This window comes from Penicillium angulare (genome assembly GCF_028827245.1).
Source record: "Penicillium angulare strain IBT 27051 chromosome Unknown utg000004l_segment0_segment0, whole genome shotgun sequence".
Taxonomy (NCBI): domain Eukaryota; kingdom Fungi; phylum Ascomycota; class Eurotiomycetes; order Eurotiales; family Aspergillaceae; genus Penicillium; species Penicillium angulare.
The window spans coordinates 8,647,066-8,663,295 of NW_026623163.1; the positions used below are offsets into that span (position 1 = coordinate 8,647,066).

A 16,230-nucleotide genomic window follows, 5' to 3' on the forward strand; every position below is an offset into this window, starting at 1 on the left:
GAGTCATTGGATGCACGTGATCGATTATCTATGGGTTGCCTGGCCAACAATCGGTGTTGACCCTCTTGTTACTCCGCACACCCACTCTCATATTGCCGCATGCCATAAGGTTTCCTTTAGGAATCTGTCACAGCGCATCCATTCCACGGTTCAATTCCATTCATTTCCCACATTCTCATCGTCTCGCGTGGTTATCACGGGAGGCTTTCAGTCGCTACTATGGGGAGATCGGAGCCTCCATTCCTTTACGATCGCCCAAACGCATATCGCTTCTATGGACCGACAGACCCTGAATTTGACCCAAAGGCCGTGACGCAAGCGAGCCGGACTCCTGCGTCTCCCAGACAGCGGCCCAATGGGCCACTGGTCACTTTCAATAGACATCCAGACACAGTATGTGCTATGCTATTAGAAGTTTGTTTGTTTGTTTGTTTAACTAACAGTCGTTCTAGTGGGAGACTTTGAATGAAAAGAAGCCAACATGGACGCCAATGAGCCCTCGAACAAAAAGCTGGGTCAAAGGTGTGAGGGCAACGCAGCTGTTTGTGCGCTCTGTTACGCTCCTTGGTGCGCTTGCATCTCTTTTCTGTGGCATCGTTGTCACAAAAGCCGGGACAACGGTTATCTGGATTATCAGAGCGGGGGTAAGTTCATGATCATCAAGTCTAAGAGCTGAAATAGAATTAACGCCAAGGACATAATAGCCGATTGTTGCGATTTTGCATACACTTTACGCGATTTATCATCTTTTCCGTTCTCCAGTCACGCGCCCTCCGGCTTCCCAGGCTAGTTATGGAGTGTTCGCTGGCGTTTTAGATGCTGGCTTGATACCGTTCTACGTGTTTACAGCATTTATGGCTAACCGGGACTACTGGGATGCGACGGGCGAGTACGACTGGAGCACTTTAATCGGCGGTGACGAAGTCGCCCTCGATATCGTCGAGGCTATGTTTATTTGCGGTATTGTCAACAGCGGACTGCATCTTGTTTCCTTCTGTCTTTCCATTTTCCTGGCAATTGTCTTCAAAAAGATTGCGCAGTTGCCTCCTGACATGAACCCACTGGAGGATAACTTGACAGCGCGTCCACGCAGAGGCTTCCGCAAGATCGATACAGACGAGAAGCATATGAGCTCATCGACCTTGCATTCAAATACCGAGGACCCACTCATGGGCTCGCCCCGCACTCTCGCATTCATGCATACTCGTAACGAGTCTTTTGGAGGTGAAACCATTCGAGGTTCCGTGGACTTGAGCAACGAGAAGCCCCAGCCTCAAATACATGTCCAACACCCACACCGTCTCTCCCATTTGGAGCCAGCAAGCCCAGATAACTACTTTGATCTCAACGTTGACCATGAATTCGATTTCGCCTCAACCGACCCTACCCCAGAGTATCGCAATGTGCCTGCGCGATCGCCAAACATCGTGGAGCCAGAGACTCATACTCGTCAACTGGCTTCTCGTACTGCGAACAGATCCGACTCTGTGAGCCCTATATCCAACAACTGGGTTGCGTATCCAGAACGTGACGGATCACCCATCAGCGATGTGCAAAGCCAAACTGGTCAGAATAACAATAATGCCCTCCGTCAATCCTCTTCGGTCTATAGTCGACGAACAGATAAATCCGCAACATCAACAGGTAGTGGAATCCGTGACTGGTTCGCTTACGCCCCAAAGAACGCCCCAAGCATCGGAAGCGCAATTGTCGAAGATACCCGTGGAGAGTATGCATCTCTGGCAGCGCACGAGTACTACGGAAATGGGGAAGATAAAGAGCAAGACCTCGGAGATCAACAACGCTTCAATGTCTTCCCCGACCCAGCAGAGCATGATCATGATAACGACGATGGGCCGGCTGACGGCCTCCCATTCAACCCTCTGATGCTAAACCCACCTACACCGCAACCCAACTTGACTGAAACGCAAGAGAATACCGACCCCGTTCGCCGCAGTCCACTCGGCGATAACCCCAATTTCTCTCAGAACCAAAAGGCACGCGGCTTTGTTCCGCATGAAGATCCCGATTTCTCTCCATCCTCCAAGAACGTGCTCCACGGTGACTTTGATTTCGAAGAAGACAACCCCAATCTTACTATACGCGACGTAAATGACCAAGAAGATATGAAGCGGAAACCATCAAAGCTTACTAAGAAGCGCAGCAAAAAGCTATCTGCCTATCAATCTTTGAAAAAGGATGACAGTGACGATGAAGGATACCTCAGTGCTCGTGTGCCTTCCTCGCCCGCAATCCAGGAGAGAGATCGCAAGGGCCGTGTCGTTAGCAACTCCGGTGCTGACACAGCTCGATCAGGTCTTGTCAGTGGAGTCGGTGCTTCTCTGTCTTCATACGGAAGCTATATTGCTGGACTAGGTGTTGGACGGCGCCGCGACGTAAGTGGTAAAGTTGCTGAAGAGGGACGCGGAGGAAAGAGTGTCGAGGTTCGACCTGCTGCTAGTGCTAACCCCAGTCCGAACCAAAGTCCTGCTGGTCCTGCTCGGGCTGCTGGATGGGCACGGTTTGCGGGGCTGTGATGGATATGAGTTCGGATTAGGATATGGGAAAGGGAACTTGGGAGGATATTCATTTTGAAATTTACTGGGTACCGGCGTTAGAGCTATTATTGTGTTTTTATGAACGGCATGTAGCGGACTTGTCATATTTGTTTTTTGGGGATAATTACCCCCTATGTGATCTATTTGTGATGGAATTATGGAGATGAATTCAATTATGGAAATAAAATTGCTGTCCCATAGCTGATGATCGTAGTTAAGTAAAACATAGAGGGTATCATTTGAACTCCAAAATTATAAACACAGATGTCAATAGATAGATGTGATGAAGTGGGTTTGAAGGGTTAAGAGGGCACGCCCTCGTACTCCCAGCCCTCAATCACACGCTTGCGACGTCGAGAGTTCCGACGATTAGTATTACATTTGATGAATGTCGTCAACGCAGCTATGACACAGATCACGACCGCAGCAACAACGGAAACAAGGACTGTCTTCCGCTCTAACTGCTGCGGATTAGATGCGTACGGACAAGTCACATCCGGTCCACCAGTAACCCAACAAGAGGTAATATCAATGGAATTGAAATCAAGGTAGACTTCACGATATGCGGGGTCCATCGATGTGGGATCCAGAACCGACGAATCCTCAGTGAGAAGATATTTGTACAAATAAAGATTTTCGAGTCCAGTTCGAGGCACAGCAAGACTAGAACCTGGCGGGCAGTAGTCTGAAATTTCATAATAATTTGCCGATTGAGTCGTCAAGTTCCACTTGAATGGGGAATTGCCTACTCGGCATGCACCGCGTCGTACTTCTGAGCAATTGGTAGCACCCCAGCGGCCTTCTAGTGAGAGATTCATAATTGAACAGCGGTCAAATGCTGGCTCTCCATCTGTACCACCACCTGTCCCTGCACCGTGAGGCTCACCGAGCGCCCATGCCCAGCCTGATGAAAGTGATACGTTGCGGTAGTATTCGAGACTGGAATCGGCAGTTTCGCCGAAGAGTGTATCGTTAAGCATTGGGGACATCCCGCAGGCTGTCATGCTAGCAATAGCATCTACCATGTAATCGAGGGTACTTTCTGTGGACACTCCACCTAGAACTGGGATGCGACTGGTTGCCCATGAAGAATTGGCTTGTGACACTGCGGTAGCCTCTGGTTCATAGAAACAGCCTGACGTTAGGGTACCGTTGCCTGCAACGGAAATTTTCACGCCATTTGTCATGTAATCCGGTGTGAAAATGAGATTGGTATCCTTATCAATATCGTAGTCTGCTAATTGGGGATCGACAGATCCATACTCGACCATGATTCGATCTGATTTAGCTAGCTGGATGTATTTCGCAGACGGCCACCCATCAGGAGTACTCTGTCGACCTTCTGCATCTCTGTTGATGGTGTAGTATTCCACGATGGGCATGTAACTTGTTTCAACTTCGTACCAAGATGCGTTAAGATCACTGCGATCCTTGGCTAGCTGGGAAGGAGTGTAGATGTAATCTTCAAGCTCGAGCCCGAGGTACGAACCCGGTCGTTCCGTATCGGTCTTGGGTAGGTCATCTCCCGTCACTGCAGATGCGGGCTCTGTGGGTGTCGAGCTACTGCCTGCTGCATGGAGATTCACCACTAACCAGGTTGTGTATGTCTCCAGGTCGGACTTTGTATCTTGGAAGAATCCGGAAAGAACGTCAACGAGCGAGCTCAGATGAAGGCCACTGGTGCATCTGTACGGTCCAATCTCATAGACAGTATCTCCGTGGGAGTCCACGTAGCCTGTTATCGTGGCATCTGCTGCATCGCTTGTCGTTGTTGAGGAGGCTAAATCGGTCTCGACGGAGGTAACGGTAGACGTAGCTGAAGACGATGAGATCGTTGACGTGTAGGCCGAGACAGTCACATCAGCTTTAGCGGGAACCTCGACGGGACAAAAAGTCCATGTCCTCCGGCTAACAGACCAATATATGTCCAGGATCAGTCTTCGGTATCCGACGGATAGGAGGTTGGATATGCATTTCGCGGCATCATCCTTGTCGTAAAGGCCATTTCCGAAGCAGGCCGCCGATAACGACACAGATGGATTGGTCACGAAATTGATTGGGATTTGAGCAGCGACATCGCGTTCGCTCTAAATATTTCGCGTTAGATTTGGGATGATTCTTAGAAAGATCCAACTATGTAATGCATAGCGGGGAAATCGAAGGAAAAACACGAACCAGTAAGACAGCCAACAAGGTCGCATCATCAATGAGCGCGTCAGAATCATACGAGACGGACATAAGTGCAGAAAAGTCGCATAATTGCCCCCTGCAAGCCTGAGTACCTGAAGTTTGTTTGGAAGTAGGTAGAGAAGAGATGGGATAGAACTGCGGGTTCGTGCAGGTCGCATCACGTATCGTATCCAGGGCGGGAACGCCGATCACCTGAGTCGATCTGGCCACTTCAAATGTTTCTCCTAGAACTTACTTCTTCCTCATAAAATCCATTCCAACCCCACATCGTCATTCCTTTGTTTCCTATTTGATTTCGACCCAATCGCCTATTTCTTTGACGATCCATTCACGTCCAAAATAACAAAGAAACAACACTCACCATGGCCCAACCGGCCCAACCAAGCCCCCAGCAGATGGCGGCCATGCAACAACAGTTCGCCGCAGCTGCCGCCGCACAAGGCCTTACACCTGAACAATTCGCACAGAAGCAGCGTGAAAAGCTCACAGCTGACGCCGCTAAGCAAGGATTAACTCCTGATCAGTACGTTGCGCAGTTGCGGATGCGAGCGCTCCAGGCGCATCAGCAGCAGATGGAAGCTCAGCGACAGGGTCAAGGTCAGGGCCAGGGCCAACAACAGCCTGGTCAACCTGGTCAGCAAGGACAGCAACAACAACAACAGCAGCAGCAGCAAGGCCAAGCGCAGAGCCCACAACAAGGACAGCCGCAGCAGCAGATGCACCAGGTGCCTGTTAATGCAGGACAACCCGCCGACCCCAAAGCACTAGCTGTAGCGAAGTTCTTGCGCTCGCAGGATCTCAAGCCCCGGACATGTATTATGGATGGACAGCGAAAGGACATGTTCAAGGGTACATCTACCTCTACCTCCACCTCCACCCCACGCCATGCCCTCAGAGACACACAACCCTCAAAACCCGATCAAAACTAACACATACACACATATAGTCAAACGAGCAATCCGAGCCATTGAATCTCCCGCCTACGCCAAAGCAGCCGCAAAAAAGAACTCCCTCCTCCCCCCCGTGACAGATCGCGCCAGCGCCGAAAACGCATTCAAGCTCCTCCCGCTCTCCCTCCTCGCTCTCCGCGTAAGCAAAGTCGACCCACACGCAGGCCACAACCACGCAAAACCAAAGCGAGTCAAAGGTCTCTGGACCGTAAAGATCGAACAGCACCAGGAGACCGACCCAATGATGCACTATGTTTGGCTTTGGGAGGGACCACAGTGGAAGCAGAAGGCTATGGCAGCAGCTGTTGTTGCGGGTATTTTTGCAGTTGTGCTTTTCCCGCTTTGGCCTATGTTTATGCGTCAGGGTGTTTGGTATCTTAGTGTAGGGATGATGGGTCTTTTGGGACTTTTCTTTGCTATGGCCATTTTCAGATTAATTTTGTTTTGCGTTACTGTCTTCGCAGTGCCGCCTGGTTTATGGTTGTTTCCTAATCTTTTTGAGGATGTGGGATTCTTTGATAGTTTCAAGCCGTTGTGGGGATGGCAAGAGGTATGTTGGAACCTTTCTTTAGAGGGTTTTTTTTTTGTTCGTTTATTGGTGATGATGCTAATTGGTTGTGTTCTCAGGGCAAGAAAAAGAAGAGCAAGAAGGATAAGGCTGAACCTGCTGCTACACCTGTTACAGAGGCTCCGACAGCAACGACTTCCTCTGCTGAAACGACTTCTACTCCCGGTGTAGCACCTGTTAAGCGACTTGATCTAGCAGCTCGAGTGGAAGAAGTCGAGGAATAAATGTGTTAATCTCTTGTTCTCATTCACCATTTTCTGAGTATGACAAGCAATTATAGGCAGTGGCTATTCTTGATTGTCATATTTAGCTTCATTCATCATCCATCTTTGCTGTGTTTGTGCGTATTCGCAAGGGGATGATCATCTCGGCGTTTCAGTTCCAATTCCATTTTCATTTTGTGTATTGGCTACTTTGTTATTTTGCAATTATTCTTCGTCAAAATCGGATCATACGCATCCATCTTTTACCTATCACCATTGCAATCTTATGACTGTTGAATGATAAAGTCTGCCTACCATCTATCATATACTTGATACTGATGGGAACTTGAATATCTACGGTAGTCGTAAATAATACCATAGGCAAGAAGAGTATGTATAGACTGCTCAGCGTCATAGTATTTTCAAACCATTAATTCCAACTCAACGGGCTCATCCCAACCAATAATAAATCAAAAAATAAACCGAAGAAAACAAGGTCCAAGCCTCAGGTGACAAATACAAAAATTTAGAGTCAAAAAGGGGTATAGATAAGACACAATACAAGAAGTGAAGGCAAGTATGAGTACAAACAAGAAATAGAAAGATGGGAATGAGATACAAGCTTGGTATCGGTGAACGTAGCCAAATGACCAAAATAAGAATCAATATAGCCCAGTAGATAGGAAATGGTCCAGATAAGTAATGTGGACAGTGTAGCATATGCAATGTGAGGTTCGCTTGGGGTATTGTATGATGTAGTGTTCAAATATTGCTTCTTCCAAGACCGAATATAAACCAAGTGAATACCGGCGCAGATTAGGAACAGAGGTCCAGTGGAGTGGGGTATATATGCTGTATTGACAAGGGATGGCAGGGGAAATGCTTTTGTTCAGTTCAGATGTTCAGTATAGCGTATATTGTCTGTGCATGACCAGTTCATTAAATCATTCTGGACTGCCGAGCAGCTGTTCTCGAGACGCTTTGCTGTGCTAAAGAGGGACTCGCAGCTGCACCGGGAAGATGACTTTTCCGTCGATCCTGTACATGCTCGCGGACTTTTTGGGTTCCGTAGAATCGGTCTACAGGGACCTGAGCAGGAGCAGGAGCATGGGCAGGGGGACTCGTAGCCCATGGAGGCAGCGCCTGCGCAGCGATGGGGGAGGGAATTTTAGGAAGTGGGCAGTTTGGCGGAGGGGCGGCGGGGGGGCCTAGCGTGAGACCGGGCATGCTCTTTCGGCGGGACATGTTTTGTGCATTTTGATAGTCTGTGTGTGCGGTTGATACGCGAACTCGGAGCGTTGGCTCGAGTGGTGGGAGATTTTGAATTGTCTGTGACGATTCATTGGTTGTGTGGATTCCTAGACCAGATCGACCGACTAAACTTAGTGGTCGTGAGGGGGGACTAGTGTCGGGAGTGCCAAGTGGTCGGGCTAGACGGGCGAATGCATTACCGCCGTGCGCGGAATGGATGATTCTAGATAGTGCGTCTTCTGAGTTGGAAGGACGGAGAGCGCGGCGGGTGTTGGTCCCAGCTCCAGTTATGAATGATGGGTCGGACGAGTCTGTTTGGCGCGAGCTTGCAACACTGTATGTTGGTGATTGTGGAGGAGGCGAGGCACTGTAGATACTAAAGTCGCCTGTACTTTCACCTCGGCGGAGGGTACCAGGAACATTTGGTGGCGGGGAAGAGGCCTGGGAGCTGGAGTTGGGGTGTATACTCTGTCGCGAGGCGAATTTCTTGCTGAATGACGGCACACTGAAGTTCGGGGCTGGTGGGGAGGCACATCGAACTATGTGTTCTGGAATAGTGGATTGGATTTGATTGGACTGGGGAGGCTCGGTGCGAGTCTGAGCAGGGATTGGCTGTGCACGAGGCGATCCATACTGTGATTGACGTTTCTCGTAGCTGGAAGAAGGTGGACTGCGAGCATAGACAGGCTCTGGCTCGGACCTTTGTAAATCGTCTAGGACTGCAGTTCCCACTGGAGGTGAAACGGGGACGTTCACTGAACTAAATGACGAAGAGTTGTCATACCCGTTCACTGGGGGTGTGTTTTCTGTGATACCCGTCGAGGTAGACCCAGCTCTCGAGTCTATCATCGAGCGTCGACTGACAGATACATAAGAGCTTCGCCTGGACTGCCATGTCATACCACCCACAGAGCGACCGTCGTCATCCTCATCGGGAGTCTGAAGAGCCTGAGCCTGAGCCTGAGCCTGCGGCTGCAGAAACAAGCTCGAGATACGACGGGGATCCTTCTTCACCAGTTGCCGAATACTTGACTTATTCCGAAGCTGATGAGGCACCTCGTCATCATCCGAGTGCTTCTCCGTGGTAAACTTAGGTCCTCCGCGAGATTCAACCTCGGCACGAATAGCTATAAGCCACGAAATCATAGAGTCCGGGTTATCAAATACCAACAGAAAGCTGCGGGCTAACCGACGTGCATGCGATCGATGAAACCCAAATCGTGAAGCAAACTTCGGCTTAGGAGGCTCTTTAGCATCGGGAGCAGACTCCGCAGCCGAGTTCTGAGACACCTGCACCACCCAATGCTTCCCAGGAATAGCGTCGCTAGCAAATGCCACCGACTTAGGACCCAGTTGCAGCATTTTCTCGGGGAGCCGATCATGTTTTCCTTCACCAGCATACTGAAGAATGAACCCCGTAGTAGCTAATACATATATCTTCTGCGTCCACTCAACCTTATTTATAGTACCGGACAATGTACGAAGATGTTTTCGCTCCTTTTGTTCTCTCTTTTTCGCATCGTCCTGACCCATCTGGTTCCGAGGATCATCAATCGATGTCTTCCCCGTTGTCGCATGGAGTCTCAATATCGAGTCCGCAGACATCGCAGGCGCCGATAAAGACTCATGTTTCAAAGATTGCGGATAAGCCTGAAACAATGGCGGCGGTTTCCAACCAATTTGCTCTTTCGACGGCGTGGGATCCGTCTCCGCGGGACGCGGACGGGCCGTTTTCAAGGTAGCCCGCGCCCTCGGCGTAGTAGGCGATGTAATCGTCGTCGGGGTAGTAGGTACAGTGTGCGGAGTGGTAAGGGCAGGCGACAAAAGGTCCTCCGTCATTGGGACAGCGACGGTCTGCTGTGGAAGCTGAGTTTGAGCTTCTTCGATCTCGGTCAACTTTGTATCAGGTGCGACAGCTGCGCGCGAGGACTTCTCCCGGCTAAACAGGTTGCGCAGACTTGATTTCGACGTTTGGCGACGCACTGGACTTTGGAGAGGAACCGGCCCTTCTAATCCGTTTGTGCTGGGGTAGTCTGTTGGCCGAGGACGTTGGAGTCGGATATTAGACTTGGCGGCTGCAGCATCATTGCCGACGTTTGTGTTTAGAGGTGCGAGGCGATGACCGCGACGCTCGCCGAATGACGGGGCCGTCTCTGCGTGCATTATATGTTCGGACATGACGACGTCAAGGTTGATCGTCGTTTTTTATCGTGAAGCTGTCACTGTCACTTGGATTTATGCATCACTCATCGCAATGGAAAAGGAGGTCTGGATGAAGAGGGAAATGATCGGCGGGATTGGGGGAGGAGAACGTGGTGCGCCTGCACGGCCGTTAAGCCCAACGTCATTGGGGTGAATCGTGAATGAGTAGGAAACAGAATGCGCGGGATGAGATCTCTTTGCTCTTGGAGGAGATTGAGTTTTATCTTCGAGTCTTTTAGGTGGGAAGAGACAAGAGGAAGAGGAGAAATGAGAAAAGGAGAAAACGAGAAAATCGGTAAATCGGTAAACAGGAAGAGGAAAAAGTGGGGGGAGGATCTACCATTAGCAGCAGAGAAAAGAGAAAGAAAGTGATTCGAGGTGCATGAATTTGAGTCTAGATGAGCTCACCCCTTTTTTAGCGAGGAAAGAGACTTGATCGTATATTTGAATACAATGTAGATCTATTTCGTATAGATCATAAAGCCCTGGCCTTGTTTGCCTGTATACTTCTACCGGTACTAACTAATTCTTATTATACAGGGAATACACATATACTCCCCTCGAGAACCTCGAGTACATGATCCATACTTAGCTTTTTGTCTCACTCGGTCCACACTTCAACGATTGTCCTGCATCCACAGCTCCCATCAATCCAGCTCCATTATCACAGTGTTGCGCGAGCGCAATATCCTTGTGGGTGAGGCCTCGCGGCTTATGCGTAGTCCAGTGGACATCAACAGAGCCGAAGCGCTAAAGTTGATTTGATTTGTTAATTAGGTTCCAGGATTTCTTTTTCCCCTTGTCTCCAACCCGCTAATCAAAGAGACTTACCACCGTCATAGTGGGGTGATGCTTCTTGGCCGAGCTCTCGGCCGCAATCAAATTCATGAATGCCTATACGAGGATCGAATTAGTGTCAAGAGTTTGCGATGTATCAACATTTGAAGTTGAACATAAAAAAGGGGAAAAAAGCAAAACCAATAGAGCTGCGCTGGAAAGAATACGAAACAAACTTACTATCGCCTTGAAATAACTCTTAAAATGAAATGTTTTTAACACTCCCATCCCATCTGTATCTAATATCCATTCCTGCGTCTGCAAAGCTGCCGTATCGGAGCTAAGCTGCTGCGGGTCTTCGCCCTCCGCAAAACACGGCGTAGGCGTAGGCGTAGTTGTGCTCGACGCCATTCGGAACTGACACGGCGAGATCTTTGCAATTGGACGTGAGCGCGATACGGCGCCATTCCAATTCCAAACAGGTCGGATGGGAGATCGTCTTCCGAGACGGAGAGACAGACGCAGAGTGGGGAGGCTGTTCATGATTCAAATGCGACCTCGGTTGATGCAATAAGCAATTGGGTGATGGTGTTTGGTCCATTTGGCGCTGGGGAAGGAGGAAACGCACGGGCCAGGTTTGGTTATCTTATCGCCGCGTCTGGACTTTGGCATGCAGATGTATATGTACATGAGGTTTTTGTAGCACTGAAGGACTGAAGCTAAGACTCTAATCGTGATTGTGAGACGCGTTATGTTTTCAATTCGAGCTACGGAACTTATATCAATGGATCATTGGATGGGTATATTGCTATCGTAGTCTGTTACCTATCCGAGTCATCACTGCTTAAACATTAAGGCGTTATCGGTACTAATAGAATATAGAGTGTGTACTACATCTTGTTCAAGCTGTCTGCATTGGTGTAGTACATGGGCTTTATCGAGGTCTTCAATGTTGGACATACGTGTAGCTCGCATGTACATATACTACGTAGACAGTCTAGGTTTATTCAAGCCCAAGTTAAGTGCTGACCGCAGCACTCTATGTACTAGCCCTGGAGGTATAGTACATCTCAGATTCCCTATTTCAGCTCTAGCCCTAGACACCGGGGAATCCCTTGTGTAGTAGAACATTGAATGCCGCGCAACGTCTCACCGCATACTACCCGATGTTCCTTCAACTTGAATCCATCCCTGCAAAACTTTGATGTATTGCTGTGTCTAATTCGGTCTATATGATAAGGCACGTTTATAGACAATAAGCTAATTCATAGGATTCATAACAGGTAGGTATCACTAAGCCAAACGCACGTAAAGTACATAAAAACACCCACCACCCCATAAATTTCATCTCGACTTGTACAAGCCGTCAACCACAAGACTGTAAAAGAAACAAACACATTATACTGATACACCTTTAAGAAACAAGGCGAAGACCGCTCTTCATCCTTGAATTTACCTGATAATCAACCAGAAGACAATGGAACACACCATTCACGCCCAGCGTAAGGAATATTCATGCTATGAGGGGAAAATGCACAGAGAATAGAAAGATTTGGGACGCTCATAGATCCTTCACTTCAAAGCCATTGTAATCGTTCTAATTTGGGATAGGCTTTTAGCACACTCCAGGTGATCGATGATCTGTATAGATCGACCAATTGGACTGCCAAGCATTTATTGCTTAGGCATTCACACTGTTGCGGCGGGAATTGGCACGAGAGTTGGCGCGCGAGTTAGCACGCGAGTTGGCGCGGGAACCAGGGCGGCTTCCCGTAGCCTGTCGGAGGCGGAGGTCTTGCTGGGATCTTGCATAGGAGTTGGCGCGCGATGCAGCGGGCACCTTGGAGGGGCGGCGGCTGTGGTTGACGTTGTTGGCAACTTCCGCACGAGCCTCGGACAGCTGTTGAGCGAATGGGGAGCGCTTTCGTAGGGCTGGTCCATTGAAGTAGATGACGTAGACGGCAATCACCAATACCACTGAAATACAGGCTGTAAAGATATGTTAGCTGAATGCCACGCCTTAATATCCAGCAGTTGAAGATTAAAACTTACAGAGAATGGTACAGGCATATTCGACATGGTGATCAGATCCTATATTGGTGAAGAAAGGAGTAGCCGGAATAGTCAGAACACCGGCCAAGAAGTCACGCGACCATCCATTACCACCTGTGGCAGATGCTGAGTATGGACCGTAAGCACAGATCATGTAGTCAATGGTTGCCATGTAGATGGCATAGTTGGCAATGCCGATGATGGCAGCGAAGATCATAGATCCGATCCAATGGCACTGAGGCAGACTGGTCCACGCGAAACCGATCAAACCGATAGGCAAGCAGGGCGCTGTGTATAGCAACCACCACAGACGAGATTCATACTGAGCCCGCTCGCTGTCAGGGTTCTCGGCGCGCTCCTTAACATTACGTTTAATGATGGGGAACCACGAGAACCAAGCAATAAAGTAGCCAACCAGAATGGGAAGGAAGGCCAGACCCAATTGCCAGTCGTTGAATCCACGTGGGCCATAGACAAGAGATAGAGACTGAATGAACATGAAGATCAGAGCGTCGCTGAAACCGCTCAGCAAGGAGAGGGTCAAGACAATTGGCTCGGTCAAGAACATTTTGAAGGGACGAATCCAAGTAGCCATCAGCTCGCGAGGGGGGAATCGCTCACGGAAGGTCATGCCTTCAGTAGGACCATAGATGTTAGGGTTTTCGCCGCTCTCGCGCATCTCCTTAGCAATACGGTCCATCAGAACAGTAGTGCGAGTCTCGGGAACGATAAGGAAATGCATTATCTGAACAAAGCCACCGAAGATAAGCTGAATCCAGATGTTCCATCGCCAGGGGAGGAATTGCTGAACAAATCCACCGACTACTGGTCCGAGGACTGAACCACCGACGGAAGAGAAAACGACAGCTGCGACCGCATACTGCTGAGTATCAGCCTCCCACAGATCAGCAATCATACCCAGCGTGACGGAACCACCAGCAGAGGCGAGACCACCGAGCGCACGGCCGACCATGATAGAAGCAAAGTTCGGAGCGAGAGCGACGGGGAGTTGGAAGACGTTGACGAAGAACAGAGAGCCCTGCAGGATGGGCTTGCGACCCAATTCCTCACTCCATGGCGCCCATAGCTCACAACCGAAAGCGTACAGGACCAGGAAAATCATAGCACCGCAGCGAGCTGCTTGCAGGGAGACACCGAATTCCTCGGAGATACCACTGAGACCGTTGGAGTATAGCGAAGTGTTGAAGTTCATGGAGACTTGGACGAGGAAAATGACACCGATGATCATCCACTTGCGAGTCTCAGTGAAAGAGTAACCGAGTTTGTCGTAGCACATATCCTCGGTGAGCTCAATTCGACCGGATGGGGAGGCATTTTCTAATTGATGATCGGTATCTTCATCGCCGAGATCCTTATCATCAAACGGCAGAACGGCGGTTTCAGTGCGAGTAGTACTGGAAGCTTCTGAATTCTGGAGGGTCTCTTGGGCCCCCAGCTTTTCTGGGATACTCGCCATGGCTGAGTACTGGTTGGATGGTTAGCACTGGGGTGCTCCTTTTGTGGTATTCCTCTTGTTGAAGTAATGAGGGAAGGTGATGGAAGGTGATTGTACCTGTATGTTTGTACCTGTAGGTCGAATAAAAGAAGACCAAGTTTCTGATACCACCCAAACGCAACAGTGGTAAATAGAAAGGAATGAAAAAAACCTGGAGAGAAAGTGTGGGGGAGAAAGCAAAGAAGCAGGGGAAAGAGGAAACAATAAATACTCAATGCAACAACGCCGCAGTCAGATGCGGCAAGGACATTCCTTGGATCCGGGAGTGTGAATGGGGTACTATGAGGTACGTTAGGATTTTAAGCCCCCAGATTTCACCAGGTTGGGATGGATTTCATTGGGGGAAATTTGACTTTTCCTTTTTATTTTTCTGTTTTCTGTTTTATTTTTCTCCTTTTGCGCTCTTTTTTTACAATTTTATTTCATAATATTTTCACTGTTTAAATTTTGTTACCTATTAAAAATCACTGTTTACTCCAGATTTCTACTCCATTGCCCTGGTCGCTCTCCAGTTTCCTCGTTCTTTCCCATCTCGTGCTCCAGTTTCCTTCCCGAGCGAAAAAAGCGGGATGCCGAAGTACCCAGTCGCACTTTCCCCGTGGGTACATGTACACAGACTCCAGTACTCCATACTAGTACATAATCAACGTCCGAATAATCTGGGGATTCAGTCCCCCAAATCCCGATTTTAATCAACTTGGGGGCGAAAAGAAAACTACTCTAACGATCTAAAATGTTTATTCCGGCCAGAAAATAAAAATAAAAATAATAAAAATCAAGCCACAGATTCAACAGTCGAGGGACTTGCACTTCCCTAGGGATGATGACCCCGGAATAGGTAAGCCCCACGGGCAGGAAAAAGCCCGCAATTGGATTGTTCGGCTCCACTTAACCAGCCCAGGTTGGCCGATGGCCGATGCGACAACTGTAGGCACTGAAGAAAACAGTTCTTTGTTCCGGAAGAATCCCGAGATGTCCGCTTAGGGGTTGGGCCAAAGAATGTTCCGTATCGGGCGATCTAGGGAGCGGTCCAGCCGTTTATTTGGTCTTCTTAACAAGATGAATGCGTTGAAATGACTAGCTACAGTTCATCATTTAGATATCTACAGCCCTGGAGTATTAGAGAAAATCAAAATCCGTCTAAACTAGTAGAACAAGGATCGTGTGGCGCCCCACGACGCAAGGATGCCGGCCCCTGGGCCAATCGTGCCCTGAACCATAGGGCCATCGCGTCAAACAGAAAGTATCCAAGTAATCGAAAAAAATATATAAAAAAAATTGAAATGAAGCACTATGAAGAAGATAGCATAGTAAAATAGCGCAAAATAACTAAACCCGACTGAACCGAATCCTGCAGGTGTCATCTGCCCCATCCCCTAGTAGACTGCAGAACTCCCCAGGATTGGGGATTGTTAATATCCAAGGCAAAGACCGGAAAGAAAAAAAAAATCTGGAAAAGTGACGTCAATCTGGATTTTCGTATGTATAATCAGACCGAGCGTTGGCCATGGTTCGTTCAGAAATCAGGAGACAGGTACTTCTCGGCCCAGAGCTAAGGGCGCCAAAGCGCGGTCAATTACGGGCGTGGCGCTGCGGAGATCGTCATTCGAGCAGGGGCCCAGAGTCTTGTTTCGACGGGCTGCGGTTACTCTATGTGTCCTGTGGGGGTATCAGTACACTTGAAGTCTCTTCGGCTGTAAAACCCTCAATGCCCGATTTTTCAATCCTGAGATCGACATCTCGAAGCCGCTGACAGGGCAATCTTTCCAGAACGTCGTCACAAATAGTCAAAGCGCCGACGTCAACCACATGAAATAAGAAGTTGGGGGTTAAGATCCGAGTCCCTTGCGGGGGAAAATGGTGACTGTTGTCTCGGCCCCCAATTTCTTCTCTCACTCTCCCCATGGAGAAAAAAAAAAGTAGACCCAAGGGCAAAAGGAAAAAAAAGACTGGAAACAAGGTT

The 16,230-nt window shown here is 49.0% G+C and overlaps 6 protein-coding genes across 6 annotated transcripts; 2 read left to right on the forward strand and 4 right to left on the reverse strand.

Moving 5' to 3' along the window:
• Positions 1–219: 219 nt before the first annotated feature.
• N7478_007154 (uncharacterized protein) lies at positions 220–2,537 on the forward strand (the record flags this gene model as incomplete). The annotated part of the gene is made up of 3 exons (XM_056923368.1): positions 220–393; positions 453–644; positions 705–2,537. 3 exons carry the CDS (start codon positions 220–222, stop codon positions 2,535–2,537), a joined length of 2,199 nt encoding a protein of 732 aa, XP_056781405.1.
• Positions 2,538–2,860: 323 nt separating this feature from the next.
• N7478_007155 (Lectin C-type domain protein) lies at positions 2,861–4,796 on the reverse strand (the record flags this gene model as incomplete). The annotated part of the gene is made up of 2 exons (XM_056923369.1): positions 2,861–4,645; positions 4,734–4,796. The coding sequence occupies 2 exons, from the start codon at positions 4,794–4,796 to the stop codon at positions 2,861–2,863; spliced, it is 1,848 nt and encodes a 615-aa protein (XP_056781406.1).
• Positions 4,797–5,110: 314 nt separating this feature from the next.
• N7478_007156 (Sec62 family protein translocation protein) lies at positions 5,111–6,490 on the forward strand (the record flags this gene model as incomplete). The annotated part of the gene is made up of 3 exons (XM_056923370.1): positions 5,111–5,597; positions 5,695–6,248; positions 6,326–6,490. The coding sequence occupies 3 exons, from the start codon at positions 5,111–5,113 to the stop codon at positions 6,488–6,490; spliced, it is 1,206 nt and encodes a 401-aa protein (XP_056781407.1).
• Positions 6,491–7,408: 918 nt separating this feature from the next.
• On the reverse strand, positions 7,409–9,883 carry N7478_007157 (peptidase family M20/M25/M40 protein; the record flags this gene model as incomplete). Its single annotated transcript, XM_056923371.1, has 1 exon — positions 7,409–9,883. The coding sequence occupies one exon, from the start codon at positions 9,881–9,883 to the stop codon at positions 7,409–7,411; it is 2,475 nt and encodes an 824-aa protein (XP_056781408.1).
• Positions 9,884–10,510: 627 nt separating this feature from the next.
• On the reverse strand, positions 10,511–11,110 carry N7478_007158 (4a-hydroxytetrahydrobiopterin dehydratase; the record flags this gene model as incomplete). The annotated part of the gene is made up of 3 exons (XM_056923372.1): positions 10,511–10,672; positions 10,754–10,816; positions 10,940–11,110. 3 exons carry the CDS (start codon positions 11,108–11,110, stop codon positions 10,511–10,513), a joined length of 396 nt encoding a protein of 131 aa, XP_056781409.1.
• Positions 11,111–12,380: 1,270 nt separating this feature from the next.
• Positions 12,381–14,228, reverse strand: N7478_007159 (uncharacterized protein; the record flags this gene model as incomplete). Its single annotated transcript, XM_056923373.1, has 2 exons — positions 12,381–12,688; positions 12,752–14,228. The coding sequence occupies 2 exons, from the start codon at positions 14,226–14,228 to the stop codon at positions 12,381–12,383; spliced, it is 1,785 nt and encodes a 594-aa protein (XP_056781410.1).
• Positions 14,229–16,230: the final 2,002 nt, after the last annotated feature.